This window comes from Battus philenor, unplaced genomic scaffold (assembly GCF_028537555.1).
Source record: "Battus philenor isolate CCGP_79_NKW_IND1 unplaced genomic scaffold, ilBatPhil1.0.hap1 SCAF_13, whole genome shotgun sequence".
Lineage (NCBI taxonomy): Eukaryota > Metazoa > Arthropoda > Insecta > Lepidoptera > Papilionidae > Battus > Battus philenor.
Window position 1 is genome coordinate 2429320 of NW_027181675.1, and position 22301 is coordinate 2451620.

The 22301-nt window shown below is 32.0% G+C and overlaps 3 protein-coding genes across 3 annotated transcripts in view; all 3 read right to left on the reverse strand.

Moving 5' to 3' along the window:
- The window catches only part of Camta (Calmodulin-binding transcription activator), a 68099-nt gene that overhangs the window by 40879 nt on the left and 4919 nt on the right, over nt 1–22301 (reverse strand). The gene's annotated exons all lie outside the window — the stretch shown is intronic.
- LOC137933171 (lipase 1-like) lies at nt 12700–13899 on the reverse strand. Its single transcript, XM_068776995.1, has one exon. The coding sequence runs from the start codon at nt 13897–13899 to the stop codon at nt 12700–12702; it is 1200 nt and encodes a 399-aa protein (XP_068633096.1).
- Nucleotides 18873–20069, reverse strand: LOC137933411 (lipase 1-like). The gene has a single exon (XM_068777362.1). The coding sequence runs from the start codon at nt 20067–20069 to the stop codon at nt 18873–18875; it is 1197 nt and encodes a 398-aa protein (XP_068633463.1).

Sequence of the window (22301 nt, forward strand, 5' to 3'; positions counted from 1 at the left end):
AGAGATAAATGTATGAATTTATAATAGACTTCTTGTTACACTCTTATTTTATTTTTCTAGTAAAATTTAGCATCTAAAAATAAAGAAACTTTACAATGACACAACAAGTATCATTAACTTACATTTTAAAAAAGCTCTACAGTGTAATAAACAGAGGGATTATAATTTTTTTTATCTAATATACTCGTATAAAATTCTCGTGTCACGGTGTTCGAACTTGAATTCCTCTGAAACGGCTCGACCGATTTTTACCAAATTTTATATGCGTATTCAGTAGGTATGAGAATCGGCTACTATCTATTTTCCATACTCCTAAGTGATAAGGGTGGTCCACCCCTAATTTTTTTTTAAACAAATTTTTTGGTTTTTATTTTATTATGATACAGCATACCAAAATACATACAACCCTAAATTTTCACCCCTCTACGATTAACCCTTATTTTTTATTTGTTAATTAAAAACTTTAATTTTTTTTAAAAACAACGTTTGCGGGATCAGCTAGTATATATATATAAACATACATTTATGTGCATATATATAAATATATACATATAATTATATATACGTATATGTATATATATATATATATATGTATGTATTTATATAAATATATATTTTTATATATGCTTGAATGTACATATACATAAAAAGAAATTCTACTTAAAAAAATATCAAATATGAGGAGAAGAGGTACGAAAAAAAGGTACGAGTTACGTAAAATATATTTTTTTAATTTGTTAAGGCGTATCAAAAATAGGCCTATAATCTCCTTATCAGAGAGATTATAGGCTTTCATAATTCAAAAATTAGTACGTGTCCTAGTTTTGTATTATTTTGTTCGCTGTTGGTCATCAATATAATCATTTTATCTGTAGAATGTCCTTTCGTACCATTCCCCTAGATTAACAATAAGACCGGAGAGAACCGCGGTCCTGCTCTTCCTGCATCCAGAAAATTACCGCAACCTTGACTACGTCGTTGATCCACGTATATATATATATATATATATATATATACATATATATATATATATATGTATATATTTATATATATATATGTATATATATATATATATATATACATATATATATATTATTAAACATTAAATAGATATAAATAGAAATCACGGCACTTATTGCAAATTACACTTGGGCATAGGGGTTTGGAAAAAGTTGTACATACAGTGCATTGGTAGATTAGTGGTAGAGAAATGATACTTGCAATATGTCGCGGATTAGATTCCCGGACAACCTTATATAATTCACACTTTAAGCATTAACTATACATACTTATAAAGATCTATCTATACATAATATATAAATATATATAGATATATGATTGCCACTGCTCACAAATAAATTTCCAGAGTACCCGAAAACGACACCGTGATCGCCAAACCGCCAAGCGCGGCCATACGATATATATATATAGATATCAATGAATGAGACCTAAGCCTCACATTATAGAATTGCTTGCATAAAAGAATTAATCTTTAGTAAACGTTATGATTAATATAAGAAAGAAAATGTATTAATATAAATTTTAATAGAAGTCAAAAATACGAAGCAAAATAAAACATATATCAAGGGTAAATAACAAATTCTTTTAACGTCTGAAAGAGAAAATTTATTATCTATTAGATCACATTTAGACTATAAGATACGCCTGCATGAAATGCACTTTCCAATTTATTTAATGGTCCAGATTTAGATATTAGTATAAGGTACTTGTGCACTGTTTGTTCCATTCCCCAATAACTATGTAGGAAGCAGTCGAAGTATGTTCCGTGGGCAATTTATCACTGAAGATCGTTTCCAGTCGTCTTGATCAGTTTAAGTGGATTCAGCGATTTGTTCGGACGGTGCGCCAGACGTTGTTTATTATGCGAATATTACGAAAAGTATTTTGTTTTGAAATATTGAAAAACATAAATCGCATTTCATGAATTTTTGATAAACGGTTTTTTTAATTTATATTTATATTTTCATTACAAGTAGATTACTTTCTTTACAAAAATATTCGTTTTTATTGCACCTGATTATAACAAAATTGAAACAAATAGCTCTACTAGATATAGATATATTCTCGTGCTCTCTCGTATCTTTCAAAAAACAATTTCGTTCGAAATTATTGAGTACATACAATGCAATTTAAACCATAATATAAATATATAAACAAACATAATATAAATATATAAACCATAATCTTTGATCCCTGTTTAGTAATGTTTTTATTCTTATTTGTTTTTTCATTGACTATAAATCATTATATGTTCTCAGTGAGATAGTTATAAGGTACCAACTGTAACTAATTTTATATTTCTAAGCTTCTAAGTTTGTACTTTCTTACTGCCTTTTGTTACTGTTTATCTCCAATAAAGAAAATAAATAAATATTGTTAAATTACTGGACTGATTTAGCAACAATTATTACTCAGCTAACCTATTGGGTAAAAGTGCACGCGGGGACGGATGATAAAGAGGGGCCGATCCAGCTGGCATAGAATGCGGCAATGAAGTGTAAAAGAAAACCGGACTACGAATAATGTCTTATTCGTCAAGCGGACAGTTTACACTGGGAACGCTTGACAAATGGAAAGAACGAAGGAATCGACAACGCGGAAATTCTTCCCGGACGCCGTCTCATCTTACCGCGCGCTCCATAACATCGAGCTGAACACGGTCTTGGCCCAGATAATCACGAGGTACGAAGGATCCTCGGAGTACCTTCACAGGTTTAAGTTCAAGGAGAGTTCTTCGTGCTTCTGTGAGCCGGGGTTGACCAAAAACTGGTGCACCTGGTGGATTCCGAACTTCTACTAGGAAAAATACTAGCGAGAGCATAGTAACGCCTCACTAATAAATGACGATAAAAATAGGCCTGCGTGTCTCAGATACTGCAGGGGAATAGTTGAGGATGTGATCAAAAGAAACAGTACCGAAAAATAAAACAAGTCGGGTAAACATGTAAAAACAGGAGGAAATGAAAATAAAAATAAAACAAGAAATGTAAACAAAATATGAAGATAATACTATATATAAAAAAATATATAAATAATGTAATAAATTTAAAATCTTGCAATGAAAAAACGTAATAACGATTATAAAATAAAAAGGCATATTAAAAATTTAAAGCCCTGTCCAATACTAGGTAGGGGTGTACGAGAAAAAAAAACCCAACTAACCTTTTACAGAAATTATCAATGAAAATCTCTGTTGCAGATACCGAAACATATATGACAAGTAGCAGCGACCTATCCTACGATAGTCCATGTATTCGTATTTATAAAGATTTCTGATTGGTCAACTCTTTGTATGTTCGATTTTAATTCTTAAAATAAATAAAGTAGCCTATAAATACTGTTTTATTCCACTGTCTCACAACAATGGTAAAATGCGGTCATATTTTGAGATATATAAACTGAAAACGTTGGTTTCACAATGTGAGAGTTTCAAATGCATGTTAACTTCAGATCTGTTATTGAATCACACACAATAAAGAGATAAAAAGCCTTAGAATTTTCTCTAGTTAAATAAGTATACCTAAGAATGCTCGCATAGAAATCTATTTTAAATTCCCTTTGCCCGTGTACTTCGCTCTGCTCGTTATTGCAGAAGATGTTCCTTAAACAGTTGTATCGTCGTTTCATTTAAATTTCCCTTTTACACTTTTTATTTACACTTACAGAACGCAATTGAACACTTTTTTTTTCTTATTCTAATATCATAAATTCTTTATTCATTTGTTAATAACGAAATCATTTAATCTTACTTTTATTTAAGACCATTTACACCTACAAAGTAGTAACAGATTTTTATTTGATATAATGCTCTAATAATAAACAAAGATTACTTTAGAATATCGGAATCCGGTCACATTGGAATTTTTTGCTGGACGCACGTGTCCAGCTATGGGCGTAGCACTGCTGAAATGATAATGAATACTTACGGAAATAAACTGAACATTATATGATATTTCTTATTTGATTATATTTAATATACTTTTTTTGTTTCGATTGACTTCAATTGCTTAAAAGCGTTTGCTTGAATTCTGTAGTTTATTGAACAAAAGAAGTGTCGTTATTACTATTTTCCCCTTCATTATAACTACGATATAACTTTAAAATACCTGAATAGGTTAAGCCGTTATTGCATCATGCACTGAACAACGCATTTACATACACATATATATATGTGTGTGTGTAAAATTAGTATTAAATGGTCTTACTTATATATATTAAGATTCATTGAATGTATGTTAATGAGTAGATGGGCGAGATGATTCCATGTATTTTATTATGAAGTCCCATTCTTCCTAGCCTTAGTCAAAGTTCAAAGCCAAATAGTAGTTTTGAAGAAAAGCGTATAATGAGGTTTTAGCTGGTAGGAATCAGACTTTAGTTGTTTTCTGTATGTTACTTATTTATGTTAATTTTTCGCCGACAGATGGCGCTAATAGCAGATAACTTCGCGCCATCGGATGTGTAGAAAATAAATGATTAAAAACCAACAGTTGTATGATTCATTTGTAATCTTATTTGGTACCGCTTTAAGCTATGTGAGAAGTGTAATTGATCACTTATTCATGATTTATTCCTATGTCCCCAAGATGGAGGAGAAGGCGTCCACAGTACGTCGCTATCCCAAGCGGTCTTGAGCCTCGTGCTTTACATCGCTCCACGTCATTCCAACTGCCTTCACTTTTGCAGTGATCATCCGCCACTGGGTTTTCTTTGCGGCCACGTTTTCGCTTTCCTTGAGGATTCCACTCTAGGGTTCCTGCGGAGCATGTGGCCTATCCAGTTACTTGCGGCGTTTGATCTGCTAGTCCAACCGCAGCGTTTCCAGAGATCTACGTTGGATACTTTCTCAGGCCAGTATACACTGAGAATACGTCAAAGACGTTAACCAAGACTTGGAGCCGACGCCAGATATCTTTGATCACTTATTACAAACACGATTTTGCCAAAAATTCTATTTCAAATAGTCTACATTTAAATTGGTGTGCAGATTCGTTAGTGTACTTTAAGAGTGTAGATATTAGAATTCCTCCACTGGAAAGAAAAAAAAAAGAAGCAACGAAATGTATTAACAATCCTCTCGGCCGATGCAAGTAATGAGGAGAATTATCCCGATGTGCAATGATTGCGTAATGCTGAGGTGCGCTGGCGTAGGGCCAGGCCCGTCGGTTATTTCGAAAACAAATTCACGGCACGACCCTCTCCGCCGGCTTCGATAATTAAGAGTACAACTTAATACTTTAATAATTAACTTGGCCGAACGATGAAAATTTTCATTTGGGAAAACCGAAAATTGAGTTTCAATTAAATGAACGGCTTACTATCGCTCTTTAGAAGACTTCTTTTAATGTGTGGGGAAAATACTTCTATTCCTTCTGTACGAGAACTGTGTGATAACCTTGTGACTTTTTTAATTTCCCTCGCAATTACTTCACTGTCAAATTTTAAATTGCAGCTGCGTGATTTATGTTTTGTTTGAGAGATTAAATGCAGACAGCCATGTTAATTTAAAAAAAAAGAACTCCGTGTGTTGATATGGTATTTAAGTAATGATATAGTATGCAGACCATTACCAACCAGTTTTGTAAATAGAACTAGATCGAATCATAAATGAACCGATCAACAGAATAACCAAGATTACCGTCGTGTCACAAGGAATTGCTCATTTGAAGTGGTACTGGGGGAGGCATATTGCTCGTGCAAATGATGGCTGGGATCATGAACCGGTATACCCAGCGTGGGCAAGCCTCCCAGTATGTGGACCTACGATATTTTTAGGGTCGCAGAAAGTCACTAGTTGCGAGCAGCGCAGAACCAGTCATCGGATCTGTTTCTGGGGAAAGTCGTTCACTGCATGGCATACATGCAGTGAACGTCTATCAGCTGATATAATGATGATAATAGTGAATCAGATTGTCCAAAACTGTGGTAAATAGAGTTTATTGCATTCAACAAAATTGAGTCAGGGATGTTGGCAAAGTTAGACTCAATTGCCTATTTTATCTTTTAATTTTTACGTATATTAATCAATGGTGATTTATTTACTAGAGTAATGTAGAGAGGAATACAAATATAGAGATAAGTGATGCATCGCACATAAAGCACTATTATTGTGGACAACGCCATCTAGTAGTGTCGCTTGCAATAGTGTGCAGTTTTATCGATACTAATTTCATAATTTAGCGCCATCTAGTGAATTTTCTGTAATATTATATACATAATGCGAAGTTTGAAAGCCTTTTCGGCAAATTGTATTAGATGCTACTGGAGACATTGTAACAAGACATGTAAATGCAGAGAAAATAAACGAATTTATACTAAAAACAAAAGAAATACTCATTCAAGACGGCAACAAACCTGTGCGTAACAACTACATAGATATAAACATATTATACAACTATGCCTATTTTGTATAATTACTTATGGGCACACATATAAAAAGGAGGATATAATTTATATATATGTTAAAAATAGCAATATATAATAAGTACTTATAAAGCGATGATAGATATCTGAATTTTCTCTTTAAAAATATCATTATTGCTGAGGGAGTAGTGTTGAGTGTCTTATTTCACAATAGCATACTCTGGACAAGAAAAGAAGAAGGAAGTATGAGTTATGGTAAGGATGAAGCTGTACAAGATTATGATTATGAGATGATCGTAGATTTCTCTATATTTTTAATGAATATCAAGCAATTGACAAATGCCAACCACAAAAAAATTGGTAAAAACCATACAACTAATATTGATTGATTGGTAATCGGTATAAAAACTTTAGAGGCGACAATGTTAAGCTCATTTGCTCTTATTTACTGTATGGTACACCCTTTCCAAAAAGTTTCTGTAGTGATAACGCAATGATAATATAGATGTTTACACTTTAAAATTAACTATTGTGTACTATTTGTCCCCGAGGAGTCCCCGAGGAATTTGTACTGCAAGAAGTTATTCGCCTATCATTTTCTAATATAAAAAATCATGTTACATGTTTCATATATATAAATACAATGTGCCTGACCCATGGTCCAACCGTTTCATTAATAGCACACATTTCACTTTCTCCAGCGATCGTATCGCCCGTTGATAATGTTTGTATGGAACGGCAAGACACACTTTAGTCCGCCACCTGAAGCTTTTTCGCTCATAAACCAGTGACAGTCTTGCGTGTGCGCGAAATGCGGTCCAAAACATAAGCTTTAGCGAGATTATCCTCAATTATATAATTATATATATAATTTCAGATTATCATCCTTTAAACCATAATATAAATATATGATATAGATATATAAACAAACATAATATAAGTATATAAACCATAATCTTTGATCCCTGTTTAGTAATGTTTTTACTTGTTCCAATTGTTTGACTACAAATCATTAAATGTTCTCAGTGAGATAGTTATAAGGTAACAATTGTAACTAATTTTATATGTCTAAGCTTCTAAGTTTGTACTTTCTTACTGACTTTTGTTACTGTTTATCTCCAATATAGTAAATAAGTATGTATGAAAGTTTTTAATTTATTTCTCGAGTATATTTATTAGGATGTTGGAGTCTTGGTGGTGATGATGAGCAGGTAGACGCAGCGTGGATATGCCCCCCCCCCCACTATGTGGATTGACGATATAGCTAAGGTCACGGCAAATCGCGAACTAACGAATGCGTGCAACGCGAGACCGGTAATCGTGGTGATCTTTGGCTTTCCCAAAGATATTCTATTTTGCCTATTCTATATATAAATATAAATGGCTATTCTATATATATAAATATAAATGCCTATTCTATATACATAAATATAAATGCCTATTCTATATATAAATGCCTATTCCTTGCAAGAAGAATCGTTGACGAATATATAATGTATGTAAGTGTTATTTATTATCTTGACTTTAGCCACAGGACATCCACTGTTGGATATCGTACTTACGGATAGATTTTCATTAAGACCTGTTGAAAATGACTGATGAACTCAACGTCTCCCGACGAACTTAACAAAGTCGTCTGTCCAACTTATAGGTGGACGTAGTACGCCGCATTTTCCGGTGTGTGGTTTGCTATCAACTTTTATTTGAGTCATTGTTACTATGTTTGTTTTTATTTGTTCGAAATTTTATCGACGTTTTTTATGAATATTTCGTGTAATATATACAAGCTAATTGTGTCGATGAAAAATTTTACTATTACCTATGTCAAGAAGAGGGTAAAGTAAACTGAAGCTTTGATAATGGTGTGTCTTTCAATATTCAATCTCAGAAATGTCGAGTGATTCTATCAAAGATTTTTCCTAATGTTCAGAGAATTTCTCGTGATTTTTTTATTAATCTTTCATCTATTTATGACATATTGTTACAGTACCCGGAATTAGTTGAAAAAGATTTGTAAACAGACCCGAAAATAAACAGGGTAATATATAAAATCTATAAAATTATAATATTAGTTAAATTTAATTATCCTTTATGATGTTTACAAGGGAAGGAACCTTGAAGGAGATACGCCGGGAAATTGTTATTCCTCGCGACATTGACTCAGTCACCGCGGGTGTTAAAATAATTAAGAACAGTGCAAACACTTTACCGTTTAATGTAATTTTCGTTTATGTTTTAAAGTGGCAATTAACGACCTTTTTATGGGAAACATCTTAGTAATTGAATAAACGAGAAGAGATTAAACTGTATATATGTCCAAATCAGAAATGGTAGTGGCAGTTCAGCTGTAGAGGAATAAGACGTGCGGTCGTAGGTCGCGAGTTTATTCCCAGGATACAATCTTACATAATTCACACTTTTTGCATTAGTTATATTGAATTGCTATTGCTCTCAAACAAGGTTACCGACTATGGGCAACAGCATCCTTCGCGTATCTTAATACTACACTGCGATCGCCAACCCACCTACAAAGCGATTATGACATATTGCCCATAAATATATTTGGGGCAAGTCTATCCGTTACAGTAGGTGTCAATGGGCTAAAATTTTGAAGGCGCTATCGAATCAGGAATTAAAAGATCCGCATTGACGAGTCCCACAACAAGCTGAGGTCCTCTCGTAGAGATCTTTATAACTAATCACACCACACAGCGTCTGGTAAAGCGATTTAAGAGCTCAGTAAAATATTAGTATGTAGTATCTCGAGCAGAGGGTCCCCCGGACTTCTACTTCGACTTTTAAACGCTGACACCTTAAACCTGCGAAATCTTTATAAATAAGAAATAATAATAAAATACCTATAAATGTGTAAGAATTAAACTATAAATGAAAATTAGAACAACTAGTAAAATGTTAATAAAATTCAGTCAAAGGTAATGCAAACTATTGTCTAGAACTGGCGAATACTCAAAAGAAGATTTGAATGTGAACAAAGATAGAGATTTTGAAGGACAGAAGATAAATGTTTTATTAGAGATTGTGTGTGAAATAGAATATGAAACGAGAGATCCCCACAAAGTGAGGGAGGGGGGTTAAAAAAGTGACAGTCCTGTCAAAAAAAAGAGATTCGTTGATGAACGAAAGTAACTGCAGCAGATTGGTAAATTTAAGTAACAGTGGGCTGGATGCATAGATGAATATATGACCTCTGGGACCTAAAGGTCTTAACTCCAGTAAGTTAAAACTATAGACAGTTAAGCAGCAACGAAAAACGTCCATCCAAAAGGTAGACAGAGAACCTTGTTAAGACCGATTGTTACCACGTAGTGAAACTAATGCCAAAACAAAAAGGTTACATATCACGTGACGACCGTAGAGGCCATTTCTAATTCTAAGTTTTTTATGTTAAAAGTTTAGATAGAAATACTTATGTAATAATTCACACTCGCTGGTCGCTAGTCACTTTCACCTCGCCTTAATTGGCATCATTCCAAACGAACGGCGCAACAAAACACGAAACGGTGTGGCCCGATATCACGTCGGGAATGAACCATGGTCAGGGTTGGCAATTAATTAACTATATTAATAATTATTTGCTATATCTTTATTAAGAAATACGAACGGCTAAATGTTTGTTGCTAGGCTCAAATAATTTGGATATATTATAGGCACGAGAAAGGTTCTTTTGTTACGAGGAAAATGTTAAAAATAACACAGCTTATTCCAAGCAAACCGCAAGTTAAATAAAAACACCTAGATGTCAAACATTTGACATTATAAAGTGAAGTAAAACATACCTTTGAATTTTGTGCACTATCAGTTAAATGAAGTGATAGCCATATCATGTAATAGTTTTGTTCTAGTTAAAATTTTGTAATAACATTTTTTTTATTTTACAAGTTTACACACGTCATAAAACAAACGTAAATATACACAAATTCTTCTAGTTAATCTTTACACTAATGTTTTTTTTTTCATGGCCCCCGCTATTGGGAGCCTCTCGTACCCCCTATCTGGTTTGGGACAGGGACTTTTTTATATATATTTAATTTTTTTACGACATTTTTTATTTTATTTCTCTTCGTTTATGCCTCTTATGATCTTCCATTCGGTTCTCATTCTACATTTCTTCTTCCGTTCTCTTTCGCTCTGTTTCGCCTTTCATTCATCCTCTTGTCTCTTTTACAATTTCTTTATATTGTATCTTTACTTTATATAACATGATTATTTTTCACTATTTTACATTATTGATCTTATTTATTTACAATTTTACGAGCTTTCATTTTTATATATTACCTTGCTAATTATTACTCTGCAGAGTGAGAGGAAGTCTTTCTTTGTTGTCTCTTCTCTAATCAGGGAGGCTATTGATTCCTCCCTGATTTTAACACCAGACTATATACACTAGTGATTATTTTAATATTAAATGTGAACCATTTTTTATTATTATTTAAATTCTGTACAGCAAATAGATCATTACTATTACTTCAACTGTTTAATCTCCTCTGTTAGACATGAGTCTTCAGATAGATTTGTAGAACCAGTAAGAAGCGGCCAGCATTTAGCATCTTTCAACAACGGTAAAATATATCCACCTTATAAGTTTAAGTTTCTATGTTGCGCGTTGTCGTGATCTCCTGAAGGCTTCAACGGTTATCAATTTTGAACACTATGCGGCCTGCCCATTGCCACTTGGCCAGTCCGTTGAACTATGTTAGTTATTTTGGTTCCTCTACTGTTGTCTTTATTCCGGATTCCCTATCCCGACTCGACTAACTCTATTTCTAAATGACTCCTTGATCGACTATGAGATTGCGAAATGAGGCTTAGTCGTTATTTGTAATACAAACAATATGTTTTAAAGAAAACATGGTCAGATCAACATATATATGTATATAGTATATTGAGAAGTCATTTCTCTAAATGACTCGTTGAGCGACTAACATATTGACAAATGAGGCTTAGTCGTTATTTATAACACAAACAATATGTTTTAATGAAAACATGGTCAGATCAACATATATATGTATATAGTATATTAAGAAGTGATTTCTCTAAATGACTCGTTGAGCGACTAAGATATTGGCAAATGAGGCTTAGTCGTTATTAATAACCCAAACAATTATATTTTAATAAAAAAATATTACATTAACACATTTATTTATACAGAATTTATGTTAATTTACAATGGATTTATGCCAATATATATTTGTGATTAAAATTTATTAATAGTTTTGGAGCAAAAATATCTAATTTAAAACATTCGGGGTAATTAAAGTAACTTATAATGTCCATTATTTTATTATTTATGTATTACGTACAGAAACAGACGTTACATCGGATTAATATTGATTAAATAGAATACGAAATTTGTTATTAAATGTCTGATATAATGAGGTAACGGTGCATTTAACTAATCCAAATTGTTGCAGTTTGCACATTACATGACGCATACACTGTATCTATGTCTATCAATATGAATTATATGTTTTACAACATGCTAATAGCCTGGTAAATACACAAATGATGGCGCCCTCGAAATGTTAACCGTGTTACAAAATTTAAACGTAATTGTCTTTACAAATGAAGTAATTTGTACGTACGATTAGATAAAGATTCAATATCACTACACAAACAACTATCATGAACTCAAACATAAAATAAAGTGTAATTGACAATTAATTTTATTTTTATCTTCAAACTGTAACAAATAGGTTCTACAATAATGTATGAAATTTTATTCTGAAAGATACTGCTGAAATTTTCGTCACTCCCACGCAAATCAAATGATTTTCACAAAAAATTAATTATTAACTTTAATTTTAATTTACTTTTTGCCGTGTATTTAGAAAATCATTTAATAACATATATTGGTTTATGGTCTATTTTGGAACTTGTAGAAATCCTTTAATTTGTATCATAGTGTCGTTATCTTGTCTCAATGGTTTAGTACTTTGGTATTTAGTGGTCAGGCTTTTACAAATTTGGTATTAAAGCCTTTTTCTCTGATTAAGTATTTTTGTATGTTTTCTTTAAGTTTGGTGCAAATGTCTTCTTTCTCCTAATTTAATATTATTGTCTTGTTTCTTCAATTATTAAAATCTTGTTTCTTCTAGTTTAGTATTATTCTCTGGTTTATTCATGTTTAGTGTTAAAGGTTCATTTCTTCTAGTCAAGGATCGTTGTATGGTTTGATAAACTTGATGTTAAAGCCTTGTTTTCTTGTCTGTTTGTTTATATTTATTGCATTTTCTATTAAACATGGACAGCTATGAAATCAAATTGTTCTTTATTCCACTACTGCTTAGTTTAAAATTAATTATATGCCTCCAAAATTTTGTTTATGTACGGGACTAATAAATCTTCATTCTCTCTAGCCAATACGTAATCAACATGATTGTAATTCGGATATTTATTAACGATGTATTTAACTACATTTGGAAGTTGATTTTTCAACAAATCTACATTTTCCAGAGGCGCCAATTTATCATTATCAGCTGCTATCAATGCAACTTTAATGGTTACTTTTTTCAGATCATAATCCGGTGGCTTAGGAGATCCATAAGTCATGAGATTTTTTTGAAAACCGTAATCAAATCTCGAAAATTGTTTACGCAGACTGATCTGTGCAAAATGATATAAGTTCTTTAAAGATACACCTGTTGGGTAATGACCCAACAAAACAGGAACAAATGAAGCTTCAAGTTGATCAGGATCCCTTCCAACTATTGGAAAAGCTACACCTTCCACACAAACAAGGTAACCGATTACAGGCTGAGAACAAAATAATCTTACAATTACAGTCAACGGTGATGTTTCACCAATAACTTCTGTAACTCCTATTGATTGTAAAGCTCTATATAATAATGGTGATAAAGCAATCACTAAAGACAATGGTGATCTTAAATTATGAAGATAACATATAGGTGCAAGTGCAATTAATAAATGAATTTTCGAATTATATTCAGGTCTAGTTGATGTTAAAACATAAAACATTGTGTTTCCCTGAGAGTGACCAATCGCAGACAAATTGACGGAGCGTGTTTTTTTAAGAATCAAATCTATAGATGCAGCTAGATCATACCGGCCGTGTTCGTCTAGGGAAAAATCCCAAAACTTTTGATCTTTATCAGGGTTAAGACGGATATGCGCTCTTGAGTACTTGTTACCTCTGATATTTGGGAACCATAAATCATAACCTAAAGCGGCATAATATAGTGCAGGGGAAGAATTGCCACGTAGAAGCCATGAGTCTGCTGAATCTAGGATACCATGCATAACTAACATAGGTCGTTTAAATCTTTTTCCAGGTATACGAAACACTCGGAGTATGTATCCATCTTCAGTAGTCACATTATGTTCTTCGGCGCTATATCCATGTTTTTTAGCGAGTTGTATGAAATTCAACTGCGCGTCTTCCGGGAGAAATTGATTAGCGATGGAAACTTCTTGACTCAAAACATCGTGGATTTTAATAAAAATTATTAATGTTACCAATTTCAAGACGATCTTCATTTTTCGAATACTACTCTAATGCGAATAACTTTCCAATTGAGTCGTATAAATAGGTTATCTAAACTAGAAACCTGTTCTAATAATGTATTCTATTTTTAATTACATTTGTATCGCTATTCGTTTTTACAATTAACGATTTTTATTGGTACATTCCGGTGCTACTACAATCCTTTTTAACACTATACGATTACTTTGAACATATGAAATAAAAATTCAATAGGTAAACAAAACCGTTTAACAAAATATAATAATAAAATTGTAAATACCGTACAGCTAAATTTATAACTTTATTATTATATCGTAATATTTATTATACCTTATTAATATAAGTACATATGCTTTATACGTATAATAAATACATATATATAATAACGTTTCCATACTATGGTTACTGGAAGAAAGTGTCTTGTGTAATAAGACCATCCATTATACTATTTTGTTTATTATTATAAAACTTTTTATATGTTTTCTGGCATGTACCATAAAGAATATTAAATAAAATTATTTATAATCATGATATATTGCTAAATCTGGTTTAAATTTTTAATTCATTCAATAAAAAGGAAATTACTTTGGAAAACCATTTGATAGTTTGATAGTACCTGGATCCAGGACCTGATGGTATACGTCTTACCGTGTTCTTGCAAGTCCGTGGTCTTCACTTTAGAAACTTTAGACCCTGACAGGTATTCGTCCACTGCTATTTCAACTGGCCAAATCACTAGACTGTGTCGATTAGTTTCATTCATAATCATTCATTCATCAATCCTGAGCACAGCTCGCACCATAACTCGTTTAATGACTGTAGTACTATTACCAAAAACAGTTTATTAGTCTTGAACATTTAGCGAGAATAAAACTGTTTCAGTATATTAAACACTTGCGGCGAATTTAACAATTCAATTGTCGAATCTCCAAACGCGTAGGGCGAAAATAAAATACGTGCAAATGCATCAAACCCTGTTATTGAGTCCAATTAGCGGGACCACTCGGGTCCCACACTTAATTGGAACGGTTTCATTTGTATATTCATCAACCAGTCCATCGGCTTCCAATAACATATATACTCATATTGAATTTTAACGTAATCCCTATCTGTGTATATAAGTGTATATGTATCTGGTATGCATATATATCGCAGACGAATGAGCTATCGCTATAATCACCACCTAAAAGCGTATGTAATATAATATTATACACAAAACCACTTTACACGAAGACACTGCCAAACCTTTTTAAGTATTGATAGTGCACTATATTATTTCATTATACACACACACACACATATATATATGTGCGTATATGTGTGCATGTGCGCGTGTGTGTGTGTGCGTGTGTGAGTGTTTTTTTTATGTGTGTGCAGTCTAAGTAACCAGTAAATCGTCTTAACGAATTATGATTACAAATTTTCACTCTTAGGTGCCTTCATTCTATTTTTTTGTGTCCTTTTTGAATAACCATGACCGTATTAACATCATTATATATTTATGTTGAAAAACTTGTGACCAATGTTAATACTTTATAATTAATGCACGAAGTGTGACTAATATAAAACTGTATCCCCGTAATCGAACCCGCGACCTGCGACCGCTAGTCCACCGCTGAGCTACCACTGCTCCATATTTATTATTTAGCTTCTATTGATGTAAAAAAACAAATAATTATTCGAAAAGGTTTTATATGTATTTATATAGAGAACACTTTTTTAATTTTTCTTTTGATTAGACAAAGAAATATAAACAAATTCAATCAAGACTAGTTCGAAATTTAAAATTAAGAAAAATAATAATAAATAATTATAAGATAGATTCCGACTTAGTTGTCGCGTATTCTTTAACAGTTATTTCGTATTTATTTAAAAATTCTATAACATTCAATTTATCTTGTTAAAAAATTCTGTTTTTATATCGTACAGACTGTTCCTTATTTTTTAATATAGGAGCAAACAGTATCCTAAAATTTTGTTAGATTTTTTGGAATTCTCCCTAGGGCCGGTAGTTTTTGAGATAATAAGAACATGAAGTTCAAAATAGAAGTGTGTATTTCTTACGAACTTAGATCTTATTTATTCCCCTAATTATATTTCTGTAGATTTCCCCTTTTCGATGCGCAACTGACGATGACGTTATGTAGCTCTTTCATTCACACTTTCTTCCGGAGATATCTGTGATATCAATCGCTTCATAATTTAATAGGTACAATAGCTGCAATGTTTGGGTCAAATGATGAGAAACTCAAATTACAAGCGACTCCAACTTATCGAACAGGGTAAGATAGAAAGCGAAGTGTTTGTGAAAGACGTATATCCTGGCTGAAAAAGGTACTCCAGAGGTTTGAAAAGAGCACCTGTTCGATCTTCAGAGCTTCGATGTTGTTTTTGTTGCCTAGTTTCGTAAGAACATCGCACTTTAAAAAGAAGATAATTTATTACATATTGATTTGGAAATTTCGTTTTAAAAACATCGATACATAAAAAAAATACTTTTCCTTACAATTTTCCGTTAAGCACCTGTCTTGGTAACTGCGTTTTATAATCAAATAATCATTAATGAATGTATTTTGTTGTATAAATATATGTAATCATATATAATTATAATTTGAAATTACTTTGATTGTTATACAATAAAGGCAGCGGTTCCGAAGCCAAATCTTTTCACTCAGTATTTTTGGTGACATTCCATTGACTTGACTGTTAAACGTAAATAAAACAAAAGTGACAAATAAAGTAAGTTTATGAAGTAATAAGTAAGTAAAAACTTGAAAATAATGTTATGTTTAAACCACATATAATACATTGTTGTAAGCGATATCACCGCTTATTGTGCATTATTAAACATAAAATATTTTATTTGAAATTTACGCAATAATTACTTAAAATGATAATCTAAAAAGTAAAAAAGAAAAATTATAAAAAGTAATTTGCTATTTTGTTCTAAATTTAAAATTAATCATTTAAAAATTCTCGTGTCGTGAAGTGTAAAGACGCCTAACATTTTAAAGTCGATTTAAAATACATAAAGCTTTACTATCTACGTAATAATAAAAGTAAGTGAGTGTTAAATTAAAATTGATTAAGACACCCTCTTTTCACAAAACATTCGAAGTAAAAAGTCATCGACCTTTATAATGAAAAAATCATCCAAATAGTATAATTACTGATTATTGATAGAATAGTAAAAAAAAAAAAAAAAAAAACATTTTTTTAAATAAAATAATTTCGTCAAGGCATGATTTTAGGCAGTAGACAGGCTATATAACGCGAAGAATTTATGACCAGTGGAGCCTTAAACTTATAGAGTGGAGGCCGCGGACCTGCGTGCGCAGTATAACATGACCATCCACGGCGTGGACAGTGGACTTCAGCACTTAACATCGTTAGAAGAACATGGACGCCTCGGTGGAAAATTATGGGACTATATCCAGTATCCTACAGCTAAAATGATGACGAAGGTGATGTTCTAAAAGACCCAGCTGATATAGATACATAACATTACACATCTAAATGAGAGTAGTGCGCAATGAGACTTTTTCTGATATAAAAAATAAAAGGTTCTGAAAACTTTATTTGGTTTATTTATATCATCGGTTTATCAAACATACTTTATTGTGGTTATAAAAAATGCTGTACAAATAAAAAGTAAAACAAAAATGCTCATTCGTCACTAAATTTGAAAAGGAACAGTTAGTCATTCTTTGTAATAATTGGAATGATAAATAGACGATTTGGAATTATCATAGTATATTATCATAGAACACTCAAATAATGGTAGAAAGGCTAAGTGAAAAAAGTCAACTATTACATTTCATTTAACATTAAGTTTTAATATAATAACTTTTGTCTGTATTTAAGTACATTGTCCGTATAACTTATGTATTTTAATTATAACACAATTAAAATATCCACAAACTTTACAATAAATAATGTTTTTTATGCTAATATTACAATAGGAATAAATCGATATGTCGATCCCATCTGTATATATATATATATATATATATATATATATATATATATGTATTTATTACTTCCAATATTTTTTTACAGTTGATTGGATCATACACAAGAAGACGTAAACATTTATAGATCTCATTCTTCTTTTTAGCAGATAAACTCTCACTGCAAGGCATAGGTCTCAAAAGATCGACTTCCCGGAACCTTGTAGTTGGTTCCCTTGTGGGGGGTTTACCCATACTGCGTCTACCGGGTGGTGGCTGATTCGAGAACCTTCTGGCCTCAACGGTTCCAGGGCGATGGCGTCATTAATACATAAACTATGCCAATGACGAAGTACACATTATCAATTCAAATAAAAAAAATACGAAAGTAGACATAAAAAAAAATTAACAAAAGAGAGTGTATTATAGTTTGTATTGTACTTCGAGTTACATATAGTGTAAAGTTCAGAGCATATAGTATATATTACAAAGTATATATCGTACATAACTTAAAGGTGGTTTGTTAAAAATATTATAGAAATACAGCTAGGTGAATATTATGCATGTGCGGAAGTGGCTAAATATTGGTCCTTTTCTTACTTAGGATGGACTTCCGTGAGGTAACGCCTGATTCCATTAAAGAAAAAATTCGTACATGCTTTCCGCCATGCAATGTGCACACTTCGCGCCGCACATGCTCGGTTCAGTAGCGTTACTTCGGTGGAACGGACTGCGGTAAGGAAAGTTAATAAACGCCCCTCAAACCTAGTAAAACTGCTAGCTAGCTTCTTGTAAAAATTCGTCAAATATATTATTAGGCTCTGGTTAGTGAAAAGAATTTTTGTATAAAATTTAAAATCTTTGAAAATTATATAGTATATATAATATTAATATCTCTGTTACTATAATATATATAAAATTATATATTATAGTAACAGAGATATTATGATGAGATATATACAGCCTTTTAAGGTTCCAAAATGTGCTATAAATATTATAACATAGGTAAAAGATATTTAAAGATATTTTTTTGTAAATTAATACAGTCTCAAAACCTCTAAAATATATGGAAATAAATACAAGTTTGTATTTTTACCCCAAACATAATCGACGTGATTGCATTTCTCCCATGGACTTACAATGTACCTAACAACATTAGGTAGCTTAGATATCAACACATCAACATCGGCAATTGTTGACAGCTTGTCATTAAGTCCTGCATATATGATTATTTTTGTTGTAACTAAATTCAAATTATAAACAGGTGGTAAGAGAGAATTGTATTTAATCAAATTACCTGTTAAACCGTAATCAAACTGGCTGAAAGTCTTTCTATTGCTTATTTGTGCGTAATGGTATAAACTCTTTAAAGCTGTACTAGTAGGGTAATGTCCAAATATCACTGGAACAAAGTCCGACTTAACCTCCTCTGTATCACGTCCAACAATTGGAAACGTCACAGCTTCCATACAAACTCTATACCCTATCGAAGGCACACTACAAAACACTTTTAAGAAATTATTAAACATTGATTTATCATAAAATAATTCATTAAAACCCCAATCCTTTAACATATTGTATATAACCGATGAAACAGATATCACTCTCGATAAAGGAGGTTGTATGTTATTTAAAAAAGCTACCGAAGCTAATCCCATCATAAAGTTTATCTTTGAATTGTACTCTGGTCTCGTTGAACACAGTACGTAAAATATAGTTGTACCTTGTGAATATCCAATTGCGTTTAATTTTCTTGTTTTACTTTCTTTTAGAACTCTTTCTACTATTGCAGGTAGGTCATAATAACCATTTTCGTGGAAAGAAAAATCCCAAAACGCTTCATCTGTATCTGGGTTTAAATTTACATGTTTACGGCTGTATTTATTGCCTCTTATATTTCCAAACCAAAGATCATAACCAGATTTAGCAAGTGTTACAGCTAATGACCGTTCACCTCTGATAATCCAACAATCAGCAGAAGCTGCTAGTCCATGCATCAATAAAACAGGCAATCCATTCTTTCCGGGTATATTAAACAACTTGAGGATGTATCCATCAGAAGTAATAACTTCGTATTCCTTCGCGGGAAATCCATACTTTTTAGCCAGTTCTGTAAAATTTAATCTACCGTCTTCAGGTAGCGTTGATTCAATTAGCGTGTCTAGAATATTTATCGCACTAGCAGGAATTATTAAAAAAGTTAAAAATATAAAATATAAAACGTGGTACGCCATCACAAGCTCAATATAAAACTGGCAAAGAGTAACAAAAAAATTCAGTGTTATGTAAAATAGATAACATGACTTTGATAGATGATGTGTTACTTTTATAGTAGTTGTAAATAATGGCACTATATAAGAAAATGTCGTACATTGATGTCTTGAAGTATGATAAGGGTAAGATATATATACATAAAGTAGGTTTCCGTGAAAGAACATAAAAAAACTAATTTCAAACGTATTCAAAGGTATAACAGATTACTCTTAATGCGTTTTATCACACGTTTTGTTACACTTATATGAAACTATTTTTGCTTGTAATCTCTCTTTTACAGACAGCGTTGTTGGCTGTTTGAAATATATTATTACTTGGTCGTTGTTTATCGAGGTGAAAGGAAAAATTGTTGAGGAACTTTGTAGGAAAAATATTATATATATATATCGATCACGCTATCGATCGATCCTGATTGTAAGCCACCTGTATACTGTCATATTTAATAGTACCTAAAGTAGTAAAGATTTGGACTTCTCTATTGGAATGCATTCAATGCGTCTATATATATATATATATATCCAAATCTAACGGATGGAAGTGAAGAGTAGAAGCATAGTATCGTAAAGAGTAAATGGAATTGTTGAAGACATTCCTGCTAGAGATAATACTGTTTTTTTTAAATGAAAACACAAAGTCGTATTTTTCGCAGTTAATCATTTCAACGTCACATAGATAAATTAATAAAGAAATAAAAGATGGTTGAAATCGATAAGATTGTTCTCGAGTTATAGCGTGACCAAAGTAAAAAGAGATATTTTTTTTATAAATCTAGATTAGATCTTGCAGTTTATTTTAACAAATCATTGTTAGTTTATTATTTAATAAAATGAATTACTTGCAGCGGTAAATGTTTATTTCTGTACATAATGTACAATAATAATTTAAATTTTAATATACGCAAAATTTATTAAGAGTCAGTTTGTTTGATAAATAACACCTAAGGAACGGAATAAGTAAATGAATGTTAAAAAAATAAACTAGCAATAAATAAAAATAAAACTGAACCAACAGAAGGCAGTTCAGTAAATTCATTAAAAAGGTTTCCGATTCCTGACAAATATTTTAATCGCGCCTTGCGGCCCCACATTAACACGCCCGTAAATGTGGTTTAAATATGTAAAACCTCGTAATCCATTCGTACCCACAATCCCGCAACAGGGCCTGATGAAGTCAACAACAATGTTTTCATTTTTAATGAGATCTGAATGCGTTCCGTTTTAAAAACAAAACTATTACAACTTGGAACCCACAACAGACTACATTGAATCCATACACAAAACATGAACAATTATTTTTTTGGAGCAACCATATGTTGTTTCGTCTATTCATTTTTGGAAGTCATATCTATCTTGAATCGATGACAAACTCTTTCAATATTTTTCTATTTTCTAATCTAGGCAATGAAAAGTTCAAAGAATCCAAATATACTTCATTAGACTAGTGGGTAAGTGATTTCTAAAAGTCTGTAGTCTGTCAAAATTATCCGATCGTATGCGGCTGCCAAAATAACCTAGGTCTCATTGGCAGCATATTGTGGAGAACCTGGTCTTAATTTGAAGCTTTTCTAAGAAAGTACAATGTCCGAATAATCACGCAAGTCCTAGATTCTATTTATATGATAATAATACCAAAGAAATTATAATAAGGAAAAAGTGTCTCAGGGATAATAAAGAAATAGTTGAGAATAGATGATGTTGAGATGATGTATGGAGATGTAAATAAAATATTAAATTTATGAAAAAAAAAACTGTAAAAAAAAACCTGTACCTCTCAAGATAGGGGTGAGCAGGAGGTCAAAAATAACGGGAGCCATAAAAAATTTAGATTCGTTTGACGACTACCACCATGAATGAATAGTAAACTGAAGAAGAACAACAAAATGAAGTTGTTATGTAGTCTAGCAACAGCGAGGGTGCAAGGGAAGGTTAAGCCTCAGTATCAAAGATTCCTGGAGCTTTATGTAACTTGGTTGGCCTAGTTCCACTTTTGATGAGTAAGTACTGCTTATTATATTTATTGGCAGGTAAAGTAGCGGTCTAGAATTCTGGTGCTTTAAGGTTCTGGCCACGTATGGGCAACCTCCGCACAGGACTTCTATTTATAAGGTAGATTGACTAACTTTTTAAAATCGTCGGAAGATATTGGAATCACACTGACTGCTAACCGAATATATTAGAAATCTATAGAGAAAG

What these genes read in the sequence shown, in the direction of transcription:
- LOC137933411 (XM_068777362.1), bottom strand. Translation starts at nt 20,069, where the DNA reads ATGGCGTACCACGTTTTATATTTTATATTTTTAACTTTTTTAATAATT.
- LOC137933171 (XM_068776995.1), bottom strand. Translation starts at nt 13,899, where the DNA reads ATGAAGATCGTCTTGAAATTGGTAACATTAATAATTTTTATTAAAATC.